Consider the following 21,602-nt stretch of genomic DNA (forward strand, 5'->3'; position numbering starts at 1 on the left):
CCACCCCACCTTCTTCCCTCCCTTTATTAGTGGAGCGCCCGTTTTCCTGACTCTTGTCCTCCCATACATCAAAGAAGTGCAGATTCACTGGAAAGACCGCACACCGCACTCTCCGATCAGGAATATGAAAGTTGCTGAGGGCCAGACAAGAGGAAATCCTCAGTAGGAGTCGTTTTTAAAGACACTTTTAATATGGGTAATGCATGAATAATTTAGGATGCTCTTAGACAGAAAACAATTGTTGGCATTAAAATAAATCACAGGACCATAAAAGCCAGGCTTAGTGAGTGTTCCCTGGAAGGAGGAGGGGCTGGTTTGGTTTTAAATAAAAGGAGGAGGGGGGAGTTCAGTCTTGGGTGGGCTCAGGGGAGACCCAGGTGCTGAGTTCCTTCAGCCAGTCCCACCTTCCCCTGCTCAGCTCATTCTTGATCGATCTGCGGACTGTAAGGGAGAGAGGGAGAGAGGAAGAGACTAGCTAGTCTGGGCCGGACTAGCTCATGGCTCAGCAGGATTTATCATCAAAAGTCCCGGTGCAATTTAGGTAAACAAAAGCGAAACAAGCAGAACAATAGCCATAGTAGCAAAAACCACAGCCACCCCTGAAGCACCCCAAACTTATAAACCTGAAGTTTGATAACCAGTCCAGAAGGACCAATGGACACAACATTTTTTTTTGTTTTTTTTTTGCTTTTGATTGCCCAAACAACATTGTTTTTGGAATAAAGGAGAAATCCATTTCTAGATCCCACCACCTGAAAAATTAGGTTGTTAAAATTTTTTCCTTATTCTGGACCAAATCTTACCCAAATGTTTTGTCTCATAAAACACACACACACACACACACACACACACACTCAAACAAAACAAAAAAACCAACAAAAGAAAAGAAATCAACAAGGACCTACTATATAGCACAGGGAACTGTATTTAGTATCTTGTAGTAACTTATAATGGAAAAGAATCTGAAAAAGAATATATGTATATAACTGAATTATTTTGCTGTACACCTGAAACATTGTAAATCAACTGTAGTTCAATTTAAAAAAAAAAGAAAAGGAAAAAATGTTTGCAGCCATCATCACATGGAAAGTATGTAGTTTTCTGGGCTTCCATTTAGCATCGTAACCACAAGCATTCCCCATGTGTTGTTCTGTATTTGGTTTTTAATAGCTTTTAGTAGCTGCGTGTTCTTCCATGGAGTGGATTTGCTGTGTTGTGTTCCCTTCCTGTGGGATTTAGGGAGGTTTGTTTCATTTCTGCTACTACAAATAACCCCTTTCCTTTCCCCTTCCCTTTGTAAACACTGAAATAACCATGTTAATCCACAGACTGAGATAAATAAGCAGAAGGACCTTCCTGTGTAGCAGCGGAGTTGAGAGCAAATCAGGGTTAAAAGAATGTATTTTAATTAAGCACAAGTGTCTTCATCAGCTCTCGTCGGTGTCACTCCCACAGATTTCTGAGGCTAAACTTAGCCTCTTCTAATGCGCCGGCATCTTCATTCTCTACCTGAATTTATTAGCCAAACCTTCATTGAAGATCATCAGTGATGTGACAGTTTAAGATGCTCAGTGGAAAACACTCTCTCTCCTTCTGCCTTACTGCGCACAGACAGCCCTTGGTTACCCTCCCGCAGAGCAGCAGGGCTGCTGACTGTCAGTTCTCAGTCCTAGTCCCTGGGGCCTCTCAGGGGTCTTTCAGCCAGAGGACATCCCTCAAGGGCCCCAGATGTAGCCCTTTGACTTCATGTCCTGTGAGGTTTCACCCCCAGCATCACAGAGGCTTCCACAGAGGACTGAGGGAATAAGACTCGTCACCTAGCGGGAAGGGGCTGCCCATTCCCAGACTACACTGCTTTCAGGCCCTGTGAGTGCATATCTCCGTCAACTTTAAGTGATGCCTTCTATGAGATTGCCATTGTGATCATGATGGCTTATTATAGGTTATAAACATAAATATTTTAAAGGGTTCATTTATTCAATGCAAACATTTTTAAATCCAATTTTTATGTCTCCCTTGTAGGGTTTAAATAATCTTTTAATATACTAGGAGTCTCAAAAATTGGAAGAAGCTTGGTCCTCCCTTGTTGGGGACTGCCATTCCCCTTCACAGGCTGTGCCCTGAGTGACCACGGCTGATGGGGGAGGGCCTTTGGGGCAGCAGAGAAGGAGACCAGCCCAGGCTGTCCCAGCAAAGCTCAGGGAAGGGGAACACCCATGTTAGGCAATCCTTTGTTTTACTTCAATATATTATATTAAAAAAAGAAAAGACTCCTTTGTAGATGTATTAAATTGTCTAAGTTATCCATAGATTATGACCTAAAACTACAGGTCCTTAAAGACATATCTGAAACCCTTGAGGCCAGGTGCATCTTGGAATTTATTTTAGAAAGGTAATATAGTGCATACAGTCCATGTTATCTAACACCCCAAACAGGGTCTAAAATCAAATACTTTAACATTTCTGTAGCAAAACATATGAATATTCACACTGAGCGAGATCAATAAGGACTATAAATAGCCTCATGTCATGTCAGGTCAGGATTTGCCACTCAGTGAGTTGGCTGCAATCTTTCAGAAAACGAGCAGATGTTTTTTGAATTTAAGAATTGCAGAGTGTGGATTTTGTATTCGATTTTTTTTTTAAGGTTTGTCTGTCTCATTAGTCCTGCCCAGTCATTTAGCGAAGGCAACTTAGGAATAGCTTTTTGAGAAATCTGTGTGAAAAGTAGCGTGAGGCATTTTTTTTCCTGAAATTGCAAAGAGACCAGAATGATGGGCAGACCGTCTTTTGAAGGAGTGGGAAAAAAAATCAATGTTTATGCCTTTGGGCGTTACAGCTACGTTATTTATCAAGCAGGCTAACCAGGGTGAAGCCACTTCCACCCCTTTCTGCCTTTCAAGCATATCAAAGGAGGGCGGTCAGAAGACTGGGCCGAGTTACCCTAATTATATCGTATCAGCTGGCCATGGGCACCGTGAAGATTTTAGGGAAGGAAATTAGGTTGATGATCTGGGAGGGCAGCATACATTTACTTCTGTCCTGATTCGAAAATATCCCTTCCGGTCCCATAATTCTCTGATATCACGGTATCTTCTAATTAAGAATACTGGCAGAAAACCTTTTAATATTTTATAAGAAAAGTAGCTGCATACAGAGCTCTATAGAACCAGTAATTATTCACCCTTTTGAAGATGCTACCCGCAATAGCCAGGACTGAGTCTGGGACTTAGGAAACCCTTTCCCCTGGTGCCAGCACGCGGGCTGAAGAGTATCAAGGGTAGCAGCCCCAGGGAACTCCTGCTGGTCAGGGGAGAAGCAAAGGGGCAGGCAACGCCTAAGAGGAGAAGGGAGGAGAGGTGACCTCTCTCCTCGTGGATTTTCAGGAAGGACTATTAATTCGACTTTGAACTTTTGGAATGCAAGGCTAGTGCCTTATGTTGTCATGCCCTCATCCCATATTTTGTAAGATTGCTACTGACAAAAATGCAACTTTATCTGAGAGAACTTGCTTTCCAGGTAAATCCTACAGGAAGCAATACGGGATGCACTGGTTCTTGGCTGTGTAGAACTTACCGTATCGCAGAACTCAGTTTTGTTCAGTAGTTTTGCTGCCTCCATGTCCTCGGCACTATTAGACTCTGTGTGGGACTTACAGGAAGTCCGGGAGGTCTCCACTGCTTTTCCCTGAGATGCACACTGCACAGTTGAGTGGAAAGAACACTTGGGGTTCCTGATCACATCAATGTCAAACCAATGATGGCTGTGACCAACAAGAGCTTACTAAACTCAGCTACCTCTAAGAAGGTCACAGTTGGGTCTGGGACATAGTAGATGCTTGATAAATAACTCTTGAATAACTGATTAACATTAAAATAGTAAAATCTTGCTTAGGCCTATAAACGGAATAGAAATATACTTCATACACTGACTCCTCCTCCCCATGATGTTATCAGCTGAATTGTGCCCCACTCTGCATTCATGTGATGAAATTCTAACCCCTAGTACCTTGGGATGTGACTGTATTTGGAGATAAGGCCTTTAAAGAGATGATTAAGTCTAAATGAGGCCCTTAGGGTGGACTAATTCAGCATGACTGGTGTCCTTATAAGAAGAGGAATTTCAGACGCAGGTGGTTACAGAGGGGGGGGCCATGTGAAGGTACAGGGAGAGGACCACCACCGTCTGTAAGCCAAGGAGAAAGGCCTTGGAGGAAACCAGCCCCACCAGGACCTTGGTCTCACTTTCCAGCCTCCAGAACTGTGAGACAGTGAACTTCTGTTGTCTCTACCACCCAGTCTGGGCTGCTTTGTTACGGCAGCCAGAGCAAACTAATAGACATGAGGACTGTGCACAGGGAACCAAAATAGAGCTCCACAGCATCAAAGCTGCCCTGAGACTGCTCACCTGGCTGCAGCTGAGATGTTTTCATCCTTTAAAAAACACTTTTTCTTAGTGCCTTCAAAGTTAGAAGGGTTTTTCTTTCCCCTCTTTAAGGTATCTTGAATGGGTTAGGTCTGTTTTACAAAAGCTTGTTGCATACGTTGGAAATGGTGCTTTGTCTCCTCTTTTTACGTTTCTTTGTAATAATTAGAAACAGTCCTGCCCATCCCACAAATAAGAGGGGTCACACCTCCTTACGATGTGAGGGTCTGGAGAGGGGAACTCTTAGATATGCTCTTTTGTTCATCTTTGCTTTCCTATCCCCCAGAGCCACTTCAAGAGTATCTTGCAGGGAGAAAACATGTCACTAAAGACCAGCCTCCGGAGGCTTTTGTGGGAAGGGGGCGGGGCAGACAGAGGGCATATTTCCAGCTCATGGTACCTCCTCCATCACCTCCTCCCTCTCCTGAGAGAGTAAAGGCAGCAGGAAATAAAGCAGGTTTTCATCAAGATTTGACAATGCCTTATTCCAAAAAGAACTTAAGCCACACAGAGCTGTATATATTATTTCAAGATAAAATAAATACAAATAAGTAATATAAATAAGACAAAGGAGCAATCAGGTTTGCAAGGCAAGATGGAGCCAAAGGTGAGATTAGTAGCCAAAAAGCATGCCATGAAGTCCCCTATTTGTGCCCCTGGTGGGCCACTAATGTAGCTTTAGGGGAGTTTCAGCTCTCTGGCAACTCGGTCAAGGAAAGACATTTTGTTAGTGACGTCATTCACAGTGTCCGTGACATCAGCACAAACCAAGTGCTCTGGGAAAGCACAGCTACTCAGGACACTGAGGGCAGAGAAGGTCATCCTGAGGTTAAATTCTCAGGTTAAGTCTTTTCTTAATCTTTTTCTATTCAGTATGAACTGGGATTGTTATGTTAACATTCATTTCACCAAAAGCAGTTTTATGGAGTGGGCAGGGGAGAGGTGCTAAAAGAACAAATGTTGAGGATAAAATCAAAAGGAGTTTGTGCAGAAAGAAAAATCCATGACATTCAATTTTGTTTTTAGCTGCATAATATTGAGTACTAGATTCACTCCTATTTTGGGAAATGTTCTTGCTCTATTCTTGCCATATTTTGGGTAACAGAGTCACAGAAATTTGACACTGCAAGGGACTTCAGGAACCAAGTCCCCCATTTTTTTCCCTAGATGAGGTTCAGAGAGGTTGGGTTAACTTCAAGGTCACACAGTGATTAGTAATAGATCTGGGGACCAGAATATGTATTCCCTGCATCCCAGCCCAATGCATTTGGACATCAAAGGATGCTTAAAAGTCTTAGTTTGAACTCAAAATTTCAGAGGTCAGTAAAACCTCATTATTTGTAAAAAGCCTTGCTTTTAGGTATTCAGCCGTGTGCAGGCAGTTAAATGTAGAATAGAGTTGTTTTTCCTGTGAACAAGTCATTGTTCCGATATTCTTTTACCTGTTAATGCTCCAGAGATCAGTTTTTTCTAACTGGCTTGTTGTTCTGTTACCAGCATTCATTAGAAGGACCTCGTTTGTATATAAATGCTGTCTGTGTTTTGGTGCCAGTGAAAATATTCACGTAGATGTAAGAACGTTTGCTCTTCACAAAATTTGAAAAAAGCACAGGAGTATTCTTTTTTTGACTGGACCATTCCTTTATGAAATAATTCTTTCCATCATGATCTTTCTTTGGAGAACTCAAAAAGTGTTATGTTTACTGTAATAATCCAAGAATAATCTAATAATAAAGCAAGAAGTCAGGAGACAATGTTTTATCCTCTTTAGAAAAACAGAATCACTTTAGAGTTTAAAATAGCATTAGGCAAAGAGTTAGGAAGTATCATATTGCCTCAGATCAACTGTCCTTTTCATTTAAAACATTTCTTTTCTAAATGCACATTTTGAAAAAGATTCAGGCAGTGTGCCCTTGTATGATTTGAGTGTAGGCAGAATTCTAGCACTTAAAAAATAGCATTGAGGTCACCTTTATTTCCTCCCGGTTGCTGCCTGTTTTGAGTTTGCTTTTCTGCTAGTGTTTCTGATCCCCAAAGCTCTATGAAAAAGGGGTAGGGGGGTCTGTTACTTCGAGCCCTCTCTTTTCAGTCCCCAAATCTATGTTTCTGTTTCCTATGGAGATGCTGCTAAGATCCCTAAGGTTACCAAAGCAATTTTCCAGCCAATAGATGTAACCTCCATTGTACATGGGGATAAACCAAAGTATGAAAAAGAGATGCGTACGACTTGGGACAGAGCTGGATGTTCCAATACTTGACTGGGTGCTGGTTTTTGTATTTATCACGCGTCTTCAGCTCAGCAACTGCTTCATTGTGATCACATGCCCACTGAGGGTGAAATAGAAACATCTACATCCTTGAGTACTAAAAATCCTGCGTTTTTTGTTTTTGTTTTTTTAATTGAAGTACAGTCAGTTACAATGTGTCAATCTCCGGTGCACAGCACAGTGTCCCAGTCATGCCTATACATACATATATTCATTTTCATTTTTTTTCCATTAAAGGTTATTACAAGATATTGAACATAGTTCCTTGTGCTATACAAAAGAAACTTTTTAAAAATTATTTTTATATATAGTGGCTAACATTTGTAAATCTCAAACTCCCAAATTTATCCCCTACCACCCCCTTTCCCTGGTAACTATAGGACTGTTTACTAAGTCTGCGAGTCTGTTTCTGTTTCGTAGATAAGTTCATAGTGTCCTTTTTTTTTTTTTTTTCCATTTTGGGCTTTTGAAGCATTTTTTTTTTAAATCAGAATGCTGATTTTAGTGTTCTGAAAGGATGATTATACATAATGTGTTGGTATAAAAAAGTAAAATTTGAGGTCTGTCGCTTTTCCTTATGCCACCCAAATTACCTACATTCTGAATGGATGAATTATATGATCTTGAAATGTATGATGTCATATGATGTCATTAATTCCAACTTCCTGGCTTTAATTTATATTATTTAAAATCTTTTATTCATTTATTTAAAAAAAGATTTTTGAGGCCCTAGAATGTGCCAGGTGCTGTGCCTTAAAAAAACTTGTAAAAATTCATTTCAGACATTTGTCATGGGCAACATGATAAATACTAATGATAATGGTTATTAAAAAAGAAAGCAGACTTTGTATGATGACTACAACTGTCTAAAACGGTGTCAACTCAGGTGTAGAACAAAGGGAAATGAAAATCATTTGTAATAGGTTTCAGTGATTATAGAAGATTTTTTCCCCTTAAAAATAATTAAAATTTTTACCAAGTCATTTTTAAGAATAAAAAAAAACACAATTCAAATATACATACCATTTAATCAAGATAATTCTGAATAATTCAAGTTATCAGAATTTTCCCCTCTGTCTCTTTCACTCCTGTATCTCTGGAACCTCGCATTCAGTCTGGGCTGTAAAGGTTTTGCCAGTGTCTGGAATGATCATCTCGTCCGTTGATCTGACTGTCACAAAGGCCTGTCTGGCATTTGCCGTGTAGCAGGCAGGACTGTAACCGATCATTCTGCTCTCTTTGTATTATTTATAGGAATATTTTGCACCATTTCCCTCTGCACTTACGCCGCCAGCATCTCCTATGATCTGAACCGGCTCCCCAAGCTGATTTACAGCCTGCCTGATGACGTGGAGCACGGCTACAGCTGGTCTATCTTTTGTGCCTGGTGCAGTCTAGGCTTTATTGTGACAGCTGGAGGTCTCTGCATCGCTTACCCATTTATCAGCCGGACCAAGATCGCACATCTAAAGTCAGGCAGGGACTCCACGGTATGACTGTCCTCACTCAAGTTCACAGCTCGGTGGCCAGTCTACAGTGCAGATGACTCTTAAAGGGGTCAGACCGGAGTTCGAGTCAGGACCCCAAGCACAAAACAAAACGGTCTTTTACATTCCAGCCTGTTGCCTGCCAGCCCCTTCTGGATGACTGATATCAAATCATGCAAAACCTCCATACCTTTCTAAGGACAAGACGACTGTGGATTCAAGTGTTCAAGTGCTTTAATGACTCTTTATGCTTTGACTCTGAGGCATGGGGAGCAGTGCTATGGAACATTTCTGGGTTTTAAAGAAAAAAAGGAAACCGCAGTAGAAACATTTGTATGATTGCTGTTTATTTCAGAAAGTTTGTATATAACAATTCCCCGAGTGTCGTTTCTATTGGCAAAAGGACTCCTAACAAAGCAAGTGTAATTTTCTTGTCATCATACCATGCCTGTTCAATTTTAACGCAGCACCTTCAGAACTTGTCCTAATGGTGTCTTGTTGTGTCAGCACCAAATACTTGTGCATTACTTGTGGATGTTCCTTGTCACAGGGAGATTCTTCTGTTGCTGCCTTATGTATTTATTTTTAATTGAAGTCTCTTCCCCGTCCTTGTACTGGAATCAAAAATCATAAGAAAACCCAATCAACCGTGGAAGAGCGAATCTGTAACACTATGCAGTATTGCTTGAAGTCCTATCTGTCGTTCAGCCTGTCTCTTTATGTTAACTGGATTTCTGCATTAAATGACTGCCCCCTTGTTAATCTGGGCGTGTTTTCCCGTCTTTCAGCCCTGGCGCTACATCTCCCTAGCCCTTAGGACAGGCGAGAACTCTAAGACTCTCATCAGGCCGTATGGACTGCTTCATTTCAGTTAGGGCGGTCACTCTTATCTTTTGTAACAACCACACACTTGCTAATTGATAAGAGATGTCGTTTTTCAAACTTCTTTTAAAAACCTTACTGTAGTATTTTGAGTTTTCTTCTCTGTTTACCATCTGCCTGGTATTTAGCCAGTGATAGATTCCTGGTCTCTGGCCTTATCCTTGGACCTCCTAAGCCAGTGGGTTTCAACCTTGGCTGCACACCAGAATCACCTGGTTAATTCTTTAGCTGTACCTAAACTGGACCCCACCCCAGACCAATTAATTCAGAATGTCTGCAGCTGGGTCTGGGCTTGAGTATTTTTGGAAAAAAAAACAACAAACATCTCAGATAATTCTGCTGTAGACCTGGGATGGGAGCCACTGGACTGGGCCAGAGCTGCAGGTCATCTCCTTAGTAGCTAACATTTATTTAGCACTTACAAATTTGCCAGTAACTGTTTTTTTCCAGGTATAATTTCATTTAATCCTCTCAAAAGTTCTATGAGGTAGTAGTGCTGGGCTGCAAGCCTTGTAGCTGCCCAGGCTTGAGACCGAAGCAAGAGGCCGGAGAGAGACGTCAGTGGTTTATTGGACAGGGGATTTTACACATCGGAAGCAAGGTCCTGGAGCAACACCCCAGTATGTGCAACAGATGGCGGGCAGGACATGGCAACAGCCTTCACTACCCGGGGAGAAGGAGGCTACAATCTATAGGGGGAACTGACACCAGGTTGGCTCATCAGTTACCAGGGAAACCAGCAGCTGAGGCAAGAGGCACGTCCCTCACAGCCCCTCAGGTTAACGAGGATCACGAGGGGAAAATGCTGCCCTTTAATAAACTGGTAGGTGGAGCTGTTCTGGCCTAAGGATTAGAACCATCACTGGGCGGGGCAGGGGGTGAGTGCATTCATGTGAGCAGGGTGTCTGGGAAGCAGGGGCTGGTCGAACAGGGGATGCACAAAGAGAACCGCTGTCAGCCGAGGGATGCTGAAGAGCGTTTCCAGGAGGTGAGCTGCCCAACTGGAAGGTGTGAGGAGCCGACATAATGCGCGAGGAGCCCACACGGAGCAAAACAGTACTTTATTGCAGTACAAGCGAGTGGAGTGCGTGGTGGGCGGCGCTCAGGTGTACGCACTTGCCTTTTTATAATGCCAGTGGCGCTTGCGTAGCGTTCATAATGCGGACTCACACTACTGGCGCATGCGTATTGTTCATAATGCGGAGTCACGCTACTAGCGCATGCGTACATTTACCTCTCACCCTGTGCAAGGTACTGTGAACTTTGGCTTGGGCCCCGCGCCCTACTCACTTAAGGCTGCCGACAGCAGCCATCCTGAGTGGCCCGACCTCACAGGTAGGAACTCTTACTCCATTTTCCTAATAATGAAGCTGAGGGGCGGATGCAGAACATTTGCTCATTTTTTTCTATGTGTGGGTATAGGACAACATTAAAACCCTTCCATGGTGTTTCCTTATCCTTAAATGGATGGATGGGCACTAGCTAACTTCTGAGCCTTGCCTTCTAACTCATGCATTATCCTGGCTTCTACGTATGTGTGAGAAAGATGCTTTGTAAACTTGGGGAAGTTGCCACACCAGGAGTACAACACCGTTTCAGATTTTAATTTTATAAAAGATGCTTTTTTTTTCTTCCCTTCATTATAAAAACAGATTGGGTACTCAAAAAAGGGCCATGATAATCTGCCTACCCCCCACCCAGAAACCAAGCCTGATTTCCAGGTGACAGTGTCCACATATTGTCACAGGAGCCTTTCGGAGGAGGTGGAATGATCTCGGTGACCACACAAGCTCTCACCGCGGCCCGTGGGTGTATTCCCCAGCAATCTCTCAGGCCTGTTTAATAAACCCATCCCTCTGGAGGAGATCAGAGACATATAGAAAGGGGCAATTATTTTCATGTATTACTTACGTGGGAAATTTCCAAAGCAGAAGAGCTATTTCTTTGATGTTTTTATTTAAAGATCCCTGCAGAAGATGCAAGACTCTTGAACATTTATATTCCAACCACCAAAGCGGCGTCTGAGTGAGTGACTTTTGAAGTTTCTGAGCAGCTTCCTGGGGCTTTGAGGTGTGAGTGGAAGAGAGCCTGGGAGTGACAGAAGGTTGAAGGGTTCACACACCAGAAAGATTTGCCCAGAAGCTAGTCAGAAGCCTCCCTGACTTCCAGCCAAAGTAAGCTCAGAGCAAAGTCCCTTACTCTCTGTTTACTGTCACAGAGTGTGAGTGAATGTTGCCAAAGTCAGGCATTTGGTCCCCAGTCCTTAGGCTTCTCTTTGGGGTGTTTTCTTAATTGGCTTGTGAATGGAGAGGGATGGAAATGGCTGCACAGCACTGCATGGGGCAGGAGTAATGGAGACAGTTGTGCCTCCTATGTTCTCTCGGTCCCACTTCTGGTTGCCTGCCTATAGCCAGACTTTTTTTTTTTTTTTTTTTTTTTGCCTCGGGGAATTTTTGCAGGGCAGAAAGCAGAGGTAGCTGAGCTCTTTGAAGTGAGGATGCAGTGGGTCCAGAGGACTGACTTTGTGAATGAGAAGTGCTCAGGAGCATCCCGGAGGCTGGAAAGAGAAAAGGATGGCAGCCCTTTTATTGGCTGGGTCCACAGGGAGGGTGGCTATGGGGTCTCCAGAGATACAGGGGCCCTGGCACCCCCAACCATGGTTTCAGAGCAGCAGAATCAGGGCTGGGAAGGGCCAAGCCTTGGGAGGATGGGCTTCTCAGTGGTAGCCAGTCTGACCCTTGGAAGGGCCAAGGACATTGGCACCGCTGTGTGTGTGTCCCCAGTAATGACTGAGGGCAAACTCCCCCCAGCCCTGCAAGAAAGGGCTTTGAGTAGGAAGTAAATGGATTTACAGAACATCTGGGATTGTAGACGAAGTGTTAGAGCAGGCAGATAGCTAGATATGAGCAGAGAAAGGGGGACGGTTGCATCTGTCGGCAACAGAAGGATCATGTCCACTTGCTACATATAGACAACATTTACAAAAAAAAAAGGGGGGGGGTGATTTACCCAAAACCTTGATTAGATGTCCATACGCCCCACGGGCCCTTCCTTTTAACAATGTCTTCCTTGGTTTATCTGCAATGTTAGAACCATTGCCATCCACTCCAAGGGAACCCTGCCCACTCCTCCTCTGCAGCACCATGGACCCTTGACCATTAAAAGTCCAGGATGTAGGAAACTTACATAGAATGTAATTTCTCCATAAAAGTCAGTGTATCTTTCAGTATTTATTGAATTCCTGCTAATGTGCCAAGAAGTATTCTAGGCACTTAGGAAATATCAGTGAAGCAAAACAGACCAAGGTTTTTGCCTCTGTGAAGCTTATTCTAGTAAAATGCAGTAAAATACAAGTTAAAAATTCACCCTTTCAAGCCCCACATGATTTCATAAATCCAGAATGAAAGTAATTCAACACAGTTATTAAGATAGATTTCTTCTGAATTAAGTTTTCACTGGCTGTGCAGTTCCACTCATATCATTCTTTGAATCCACTCTCAGTAACATGAAAACTACATTATTAACTTTTTTTTGAGGGGGAGGGGTACATTTGCCTCTCGAAGATTTCCTATTTGAAGCTTTAATCTGAGAATGACAGAGGTGTACTGCAGGAATAAACCTCAGTCACCTGAGCTAAGGAACCTGGCTCCAAAGGTTACCTGAGCCAAGGACGAAGAGGGACCTGGGATCCTAGAGACTCAGGAGGCCACAGGGTCAAGTTAACCGGCCCAGTGGAGGCCAGTGCATCTGGGGTGCAAATGCCACCTGGTCACTGCCTCCGGGTCTCTGCTCAGGCTGTTTCCTCTGCCCTGGGGACACCTCCCATACCCTTTCTCGCTCAAGCTGACCTTTCCCTGAGTCTCAGCTTCAACACAACAATCCTAGAAGCAGCCTTGAGCACACTACACAGCTTGAACCCCTTTCCCACCCAGTCACACTCTGCCTGCTAATCACCTGCTCACCCCTAACTGCATCATAGACTCTTGTAAGGTGTAAACTGTGTCTTGTTTGGGTTTTGTCTCCAGGGCTTAGCCTTGGACCCCGAGAGATACTCATGAATCTCTGCAGAATAAATGTATGAATTCAGAGTCACAAAGACGAACTCTCCTCTTGCCTGGACAGAACTGACTCCCTTAGCACGAATTTTAGGGAACCCATAAAAAAAAAAATAGACAGTAGTGTAATAGGCTAAATGGAATGAGAATCTAGCTTGGCAAGAAAGGAAGTCTCATTAGAATAATTAAAAGGACTATTAACCCAAACTAACTCAGATATAACTTGCAATGTGTTATGGATTAAGTACTATGGAACATTTATTTGATGGCTCAAGCAGTATTAGGTTAGTAACTCAATATGGTTCTACACCTCAATTTAAAGCTTTCCCATTTACGTGCTGATATGTTTCACATCTCTAATTGGAATTCTGAAAGGAAGGCTTCAAAGATGATTTCCTTTGAATGCAAATAGCTGTACCAACCGACCAAGAACCCTTTTACATTGCATTATTTGAATTTCCCTGGGGCCATGTCCTTTGACCAGAAGTTCTCACTGCAGGACAACCACAGATGCTTGAAGACGCTCAAGGCACATTGTTGCATACTGGGAGCATGGCTATCGAATGTATTTCCCCTTTGTATACAACCCATACTTTGCCATCCTTCAAAGCAAGATTTCTAATTGTTCTAAGACCTATTAGACTATGTCTTCATGTAGGGTCCACAAGAGGAAAACAAATTGGCTGGCTATAAAATAAGATACTTCGCTGTCTTATTTTTCTTCTCTGTTAGGATGTACTGTAAAATGCTGCCTGCTGTTTGTAAGGCCTTGGGCTACACATGGGCCTCTCTGCAGACAGGAGCTGAGAGAATAGTGGGCTGGAGAGGCGAGAGCAAGTGGGCAGTGGTGTAGGCGAGATTTCCAAGATAGGCAGAGCCCTGCTGACACTGTAAGAAGACAGGGTTTTATCCTGGCAATGGAAGTCCTTAAAGGACAGTGGTGGGATCTGATTTCTATTTTAATGATGTCAGGGTTGTCACTGGGTGGAGAGAATGGATTGGAAAAAGCCAAGACACGAGATGGAGAAGCCAGTTGAGGAAGCTGGGTGTTGCAGGAATCCAGGAGACGCGATGATGGCTACAAAGATGGCAATGAAGATGGGGAGAAGTGATATATTTAAGATGTATTTTAGAGGTGGAATTGACAAGATGTGCTGGTAAATTGGATGGAGGGGGAAGGAAGAGACATTATCAAAGACGTGACAACGAAGTAATTTTTAGAGTTAGGTTATTTACTAAGAAAATTACGGTTCTTAAAAAGGGGATACCATAGTTTGAAAAAAGGAGAAAAAATATGAAGTTTTATGGCAAAACCAGTTAGGAAAAATCCTTAATTGAGTGGAGCCCAGGCTTGAAAAGCTGTAGTTGAGAATATGGCCCCATGACCCCACTGCACCTTCTTTTTAATTGATCCAATAGCCAGCCATGTCCTGTTTGGTTCCTAGTTGTCCTCCAGAAGCTGCTGATAACCAGGGTTGGCAAAGAGGATTCAGTATGAGTGAACTTGATCAATCAGTGGTGACTGGGAGGATTTCAGTCCAGCCACAGAGGGAAGGATGTTGTGATGGTGACTGAATGGGAAAGGCAGATGTCACTCGCTGGCCACCCCCAGCTTAAATCCCACCTGGTAGACTGTTGGCCTGCTCTCGTTAAGTTTCCATCACATCTTAGGGCTGGCATTGCTGACAGTCACAAAATGCACAGACCACTGCCCCATCATCTGCTCATACTGGGTGGCCAGGACTCAAATGTTGTCACCACCTTGAGCATGGGTTGTGAAGATGGATGAACTGTACCCTCAGGTTCTTTAGGAAACGTTCTATATCTTCATGGGACCATAGAGGTAAATTCCCTCAGTAGCTGGATAGATGTGGAGTGACTTCCTCTGGAGATTCTGGGAAGTGCATGGAAGCCTTGCTGGTGCAGGGGTTCATGGAGGCTCCGCTAGAACCAGGCAAGAAGGGCCTGGGACTCCACTGACTGTGCTCCCAGAACACAGTAGGTCCCTCACCGTCACAGACAGATGTCAAGCTCGGGACGTTTGGTTCTTGAATCATAAAACACCTTTTATTTTTATCCTCATGGCTTTGCCTGTCAGTCATGTTGACTGTGGTGAGGACCTGAATACTCGCTTTAGAAATCTGGCTGTGCCTGAGCTGAACTTTCCTGAGCTGTGGCATTAGTGGGCTTGAAACTCATTCCCTACAACGTAAAACACCTCACAGCTCATCACAGCGGCTGAAGCTGTTTAGCACAGCAGCCCGAAAAGAACCCGGACACCTGCATAAATTGCTGAGGTTTTCTCATCTCTCCCTAAGCCCTGGTTTCCATTTGTTAGTTCTGGATTCTATTAGTTTCTCAAAAACCACTTCCCTCTTTCAAAGCACTTGATTCTAAGAGGATGATGCTGGAGTCCCATTCCTGTCTATTCCTAGGTCTCCTTGATCCTTGTAAATATTAGGCATAAAGAAGTGGGAAAGAGAGCTGTGATTCTCAAGGCCTCTCCAGTTCTGTCTCTCGACATTGATGAGACACCAAAGGGACTGACTGAGGTTCCTGAGGGGCTATTCCAGGCCACGCTCTTTATAAACCGTATCTTGTTTTTATAGCCCCTACTTTATAGACAGAGAAACTATAGCTCATAGAAGGTAAATCACCTTCCCTAAGGTACCAAGTGGCAGAACCAAGGTTTGGATGCTGGCCTGTTTGCTGCAAAGTCATTATTCTTTCCACTTTCCCACCTGACATCTGCATCACCTACCCGAAACCCAGCACAAATGCCAATAGTGCACTTTTAACCGTATGTGCGCTTATTTTCCAAAACTGTATACAGCTAGGAAGGTTCACGTTCCCCCTCATTTTTCATGGTTCCCCTTGGAAGTTATGGCTCTGCAGTTTTTAATCCAGCTGCTGAATTTCTCTACCGGAGCACACACTGCCCTTTGTAACTCTGTAAAGAATGCCAGACCTGTTTTTATAAGCACAGCACCTCTCCTTACATGAGTGCCCTTGAGGAGCTCCTCTACTCTGCAGTCGCCTAAAGGTATGACAGCAATTTTAATTACTTTCTTGGCACTCCCCCCCACAGAACATTTTGAGAAATTCCCATGTCACTTGGGCGGCTCAAAGATTAATATTTTAAGGGGGTAGGTCCTCTTTCCTTTGTCCTGTGAAAGCATTCCTGATGGCTTTTTTTAAAACATTATTAAATGAAAGTGATTATTCAAAAAGGAGGCTATCTGGTTAGAGACAGTGTAGGAACTCAGAAACTCATGAATTTTAGTCCTTGTGTTGTGACCATCTTAATCTGTGGTCCTGAAAGTCATCAATTCTGAAACTCTGGTGTCATCCACGAGCTGATGTGCCTTGCAGGGGTATTGGCAGTAACCACACTTTTAAGAAGCCCACAAAATACTTCAAACACTAGAAACTTTTATTTATCCAAGTTGAATGATTAGTAATTCATTACTAATACCGCATGTAAATTACACAAACAGTAAAAGAAAGCCATCTGATACTGAGTTGAATAAGGATATCTTCCAAGTTTTTGAAATTATGAATCAAGGAGAGTTCTTCATTTTATATTTTCTCTTGAAGAGGTTGGTCTCTGTGTGGTGACTTCAAAACCAAACCAAACCAAACCTTGAGACAGCCTTGGGAGGTATGTGGAAGTGCTAATTGTCATCTTGTTGACAATAGACTCTGAGCATTAACCCAAGATCTCTCAGCCAGTTTCTGGCAAGGCATCTACCCCCGCCCTGCCCGCCAGCAGATGAGCTAACTAGGTTTTGAGGTCCACAAAGTGTCTATTCCTGCAAATGTGTCGATGGAACGTCAGTCTCTGCTTTATGTCTCTGCTGTGACGACAGTAAATCGCTCTCCTGCCAACATGTTTCTCAAAGAAAGGGGACTCGGGAATTGAAACTAAACCAAGTGTGAAGGGTGATCTGGGGGAGACAGTGCATGTGATTAAGGCAGTATTGATTCAGAGGACGAGCCAGTTCTTAAGCAAAGAATTTTCCAAACAAAGCAACAAGTTTAAAGAGTGCTCACAGGAGTGAGGAATGATGTTCGAGAGAATTGGAGTGAGGGGGAAGGAAGAATGAGGGTGAGCAGCAGTGAGGTGGGCTGAGGGGTGAGGGTCCCACGGAGCCACGTGGGGCTGGATGTATAGACACCTTCTCACAACCTTGCCATAAAACAAAACAAACAAACAACCCCCCCAAGAAAACAGTAACTGTGGGGAGCCAGATGAGCCAGATGAGTGAATAATGCAATGGGTTAAGGTGAAATTTAGTCCAACTTCATTATTTTTAAAAGCAATCAGCCTGCAGGTCTGTGATACGCCTACATAATCAAGAAGGGTGTCACGGAACATGTCGAGCTTTTACCTGAGCCGCTGGTTCTGTGCTGCGTGATTCCATACATTCTAATGTCAGAGGGAAAAGGAAAAAAAAAATTTCCCTCAGGGAGTCACAGTTGGAAATTTTTTTCTTTTTTCCATTGTGACATGGGAGGGCATGGATTTGGGCAGAGCGAGAGGGAGCTTTGTCTGGCATCTGGAATCTTTCTGGCACTGTTGACCTGGTTGGCAGATGGGCGTGGAAAGGAATTATCACGTGGTCATTCACTTACCAAATCTGTATTGTGTGCCTAGCACGTGCCAGAGACTGACTTCAGTAGAGGGGGATAAATTGTGAGCAAGTCAACGAGGCCACTGTCTTCGTGGAGCTGCCATTGTGATGGTGGAGAGACGGTCCACAAACAGACATGTCAGCTGTATGGAGAGAGATGGAGACAGCTAAGAGAGTGGAGCATGAAGGGTGAGGTGGTGGCTCGTTTAGCTGGGGGGCCAGGGATGGCCTCGCTAATAAGGGGACATGTGAGCAGAGAGCCTGGGCAGTGCAGGTGCATGGGGACTTGTCCAGGGAGAGAGGGCAGCAAGTCCAAAGATGCATGGAGCTTTGCATATTCCAGGGTCAGCAAGGGGGGCCGAACGAAAGGGAGCGTGTCAGAGAGGAAGGAAGAGGGGTACCAGGGGCCAGAACAAGACTTGGGGTTTTCTTCTGAGGAAAATGAAAAATCACTAGTGGGTTTTGAGCAAGAGAGTGATATCATCTGATTTACAGAAAAACAAAAACAAAAACCCCTCTGGCCCAGTGAATTACTTTTCTTTGCTTCTCATGTTAGTACCCAGAGGCCAGGCCTGGGCACTTGGGTCCCCCTGGCAGAATTCATGGTTAACATGCCCACTCTCCCAAGGTGAACTCAGTCTCAAATAGTGTAGACGTATCCAGGGCGGGAGCCACAAAAGGGCAGTTAGAAGGATGACCACTCAGTGGTAGAAAAAAATGTGCATAAGCGAGCGGGGCAGGCAGGGAGCAGACCCGGAGTCATTGTTCTCATTTGTTACACGCTTGGGAAGGCAGTTATGCACTGAAGGAACGTGATGAAAACTGACAATATTAAATGCTTGTGGCATTCAGACGGCAAAATAACACTGCAAATTCCTGATTCTCTAGAACATAATAAGTTCATAGAACGTAAGTAAAGACGAAGCTTACCACACCTAGGCATGTTTTCAGTTGTTTTTTTAACTTTCAAAAAAATCCATTACTTTTCACTGTCAAGTATTTGCCCGGACTCTGTTCATCTTTCTCTCTCTGTCAAGCTTTTTCAGAGAGTGGTTTTATCCCTCTGTTTCCAGGGGTCAGGGATAACCCTATCTGTCAGACACTGGGACCTCCGCATGGTGCCCTCGTGCTCCCTGCCTGCCTCTCCTTCTAGGCAGCGGTCACAGTAGCATTGCGGGCGAGGTCCCTTAACCAAGGAGCACCCCCAGAGCCTGTCACGCAGTAAGCACTCAGAAATGCCTGCTACATGAATGAGTGAAGGAGCAAATGAATGAGTGAAAGAATAAGACAATCGAAAGGCTATAAACACTATGGGAAAATACCTAGGGCTTTGTATATGAATGAAAATGTATGAAAATACTCAGGATTTCTTTATTACCAGGATTTCTCTGTTAAGACCTTGCTTCTCACCTAATTTTTGTCCAAAACTTCCTTGCACAGCATCTTGAACAGTCATATTGCCTAATATCCAAGTGCCTCTTGAAAAATCAACATATTTTGAGTCCCCAGTGAGACTTAGCTTTCGAGGTTATGTAGGAAGTAGGTAGGGGTCTCCCCTGACAGCTGTCTGTCTCTCAGATGGCTTTCTGGGTGTTCCTTTGATTTACTGTCCTCAGATCCACAAGCATTTATTTGTTCCCTTCTAACAGGAGCCAGTTTAATGTAGTTCAAGTAATATGAACTGTTCTTGGGTGCCACACCCTGTGCCAAAGCGGAGGAAATACTGTAGAAAACTAACTAGAAGATAGCCTCAAATTTTGGAAGATTTTCAAAAAGATTTATTGGCTTGCGCATTTGTTAAAAGATATTTTAGCAGAAACTGAAACCATGATTTAGTTCTGCCAAATACACAGAGATACTTAGAAGCACTGCCTCTCATGATCACCACCACTGTCATTCACGTCAATGAAGAAACACATTTTTAACACATTTTTTTTTGCCATTTGCTGCATCTTGGTTACCTACGTAAAAGATGTCCACCTTTACATATTTTTTTTTCTCCTGAAGATGCAAGTAAGGCTTAGGCACAGAATGAAAAAGACTGTATTGTCCGAAATCTTTGAGAGGCCAAAACATTAAAAGTAATTTGGGGTGGGGGAGGGGCGGCAAAGAAGATACAGTTGAGACCGGGAAAATACAGCAGAAGGGCACATGCCCAATATATGTGAGCCTCGCACTGAGAATGAGACGGGCAGGGCCTGCCCGATAGGAGTGGGCTTCAGTAACCGCTGCGTGGGACGAGGTTCCCAGCTGCTATGGGCAGAATCTGCTCTAGGTCATTTAGCAGAAAAGGAGTTCCTTAAAAATATACACATATGAAGGTGTTCAAGAGGGCAGGAAATGAGTCTAAGTGGCAGTACAGCTAGGAACGCCTTCCAAACCCTGTGACAGAACTGTTGTCACGGTGACCCACTGCAGCCTCTGCTGGGTAGCCACACCACAGCTGGCACCACTGCTTCTGGGTCTGGAACCCTGCCCTCTGTCCCTGCTGACTCCTGAGGCCAGGAGCTTCTGCTGACGTCCTTCCAGGCAGTGGGCTCCGTTCTGGTGCCTGCCTCATTAGAAGCGCTGGGGTAACAGCCATCCCTCCCACTTTCACCCCTTGGTCCCTTTATTCTGACTTTGGGAGAAAGAGCACCATCTACTGGTCACTGGTTCATCCTGCAGGGAGGCGTCTCACCCCCAAGAGTTCTTTGCCGGAACAGAAATTGTGTTCAGTAGGCTGTTCCGCCGTGCCATTAAGCCTTCTGTTTCAGGTGACGGGGTAGATTGTAAGAACAGAAGCCCTATGAGCAGAGGTCTGCTGTCTTACTCACATCACTGTAACTGAACTCTGGTGGGAAGCATTGCTGCAGGGAAGTAAATGATAGTAAGCAAGGCACTTTTTAAGTCCCTGAAAGGCGTGGCTGGTCTGGAGAATCCAAGTCCAGAGTGAGCAGTTCTTCCAGTGAGGACGAATTACTGCCCTCTCTGCAAGGGGCATTCCCGCCTGGATGTGGGATTATAATAAGTCTAGGTTGGTTGCTGCTGCTGAAAACGAATCAGCAGGGGCAGTAGGCACATCAGCCTTGGTGAGGAGTCCTTGTCGGGCTAATGCACTATCCCCATCCCTGACACCATGGCCACCTTGTCCACGAGGCCACTGAGCAAGAGTGGCTGAGGAAAGGGCACAGGGCAGGCAGTCTGCTACCTGAATACTTGGAATCTCGTCCTTGATGGAAACTCTTGACCATTCCAGTGGTCAAGACACAAATATGCTCCCATATTGAGGCTGGTTCTGACATGTGCATCAACTTTCCTCTTCCTCAGACCTCCTTTCCTGTCACTGACCATCCTTTTGAACTGGTAGCCATTGCCCGTGACAGAGGGGGCTACTGCCTCTCAGGCTGTCTCTCTTTCCCAGCAAAGTGTAAAACGTGGACCACTCCTAGGAGGGTCTCCTTTCCCTGCTGTCCCTCAGCCCCATGTGGGACTAAAATGCCCCAGCAGTGAAATGCCACCAGGTACCAGCAAAACTGGCAGGGCCATCTGCAAACCAGACTTGACTTTCATCCTCCTTGGTGAACTGCTCATGGGAACTCCCCACAGGGACCCTGGTCATGAGGGAGGGGGGCTGCACAGCTGGCGGGAGGCACAGGGCTGGATAAGGTCCCAGCAGCTCACGAGGACAGTCAGCTATGCACACTCAGTGCTGATACAATCCCCTCCCAACTGATGGGGGCGTGCTGCTGGGCTGGGCTCACTGTCCTAGCTTGGTTGATCAAATCACAAGATGGGCAGTTCAGGTCACATGGTCACCTAGTGTTCTGTGGTCAAGCCCTCTATAGCAAGAGTTATTTCTGAAAGGAGAAT

General features: G+C 44.4%; 2 protein-coding genes across 7 annotated transcripts in view; one reads left to right on the top strand and one right to left on the bottom strand.

Moving 5' to 3' along the window:
• TMEM178A (transmembrane protein 178A) overlaps positions 1 to 8,941 on the top strand; it is a 49,246-nt gene extending 40,305 nt beyond the window's left edge. For all 3 annotated transcript variants that reach the window (XM_032497390.1, XM_032497391.1, XM_032497392.1), the window contains exon 4: positions 7,947 to 8,941. In XM_032497390.1, coding sequence (XP_032353281.1) covers positions 7,947 to 8,188 — 242 coding nt within the window. In that variant the 3' untranslated portion in view covers positions 8,189 to 8,941. The remainder of the gene's footprint in view (positions 1 to 7,946) is intronic.
• The window catches only part of THUMPD2 (THUMP domain containing 2), a 55,606-nt gene continuing 42,662 nt past the window's right edge, over positions 8,659 to 21,602 (bottom strand). Inside the window, exons 11-13 of one of the 4 annotated variants that reach the window (XR_004326251.1) lie at positions 17,752 to 17,893; positions 10,973 to 11,149; positions 8,674 to 8,793 (exon numbers count right to left, since the gene is read on the bottom strand). The gene's annotated coding sequence lies outside the window, so the exon portion shown is untranslated. Of the gene's footprint in view, positions 8,794 to 10,972; positions 11,150 to 16,537; positions 17,546 to 17,751; positions 17,894 to 21,602 lie in introns of those variants that run through there. The other 3 variants (XR_004326252.1, XR_004326250.1, XM_032497387.1) reach the window with 3 other exon arrangements.

This window comes from Camelus ferus, chromosome 15, assembly GCF_009834535.1.
Source record: "Camelus ferus isolate YT-003-E chromosome 15, BCGSAC_Cfer_1.0, whole genome shotgun sequence".
NCBI classification, from domain to species: domain Eukaryota; kingdom Metazoa; phylum Chordata; class Mammalia; order Artiodactyla; family Camelidae; genus Camelus; species Camelus ferus.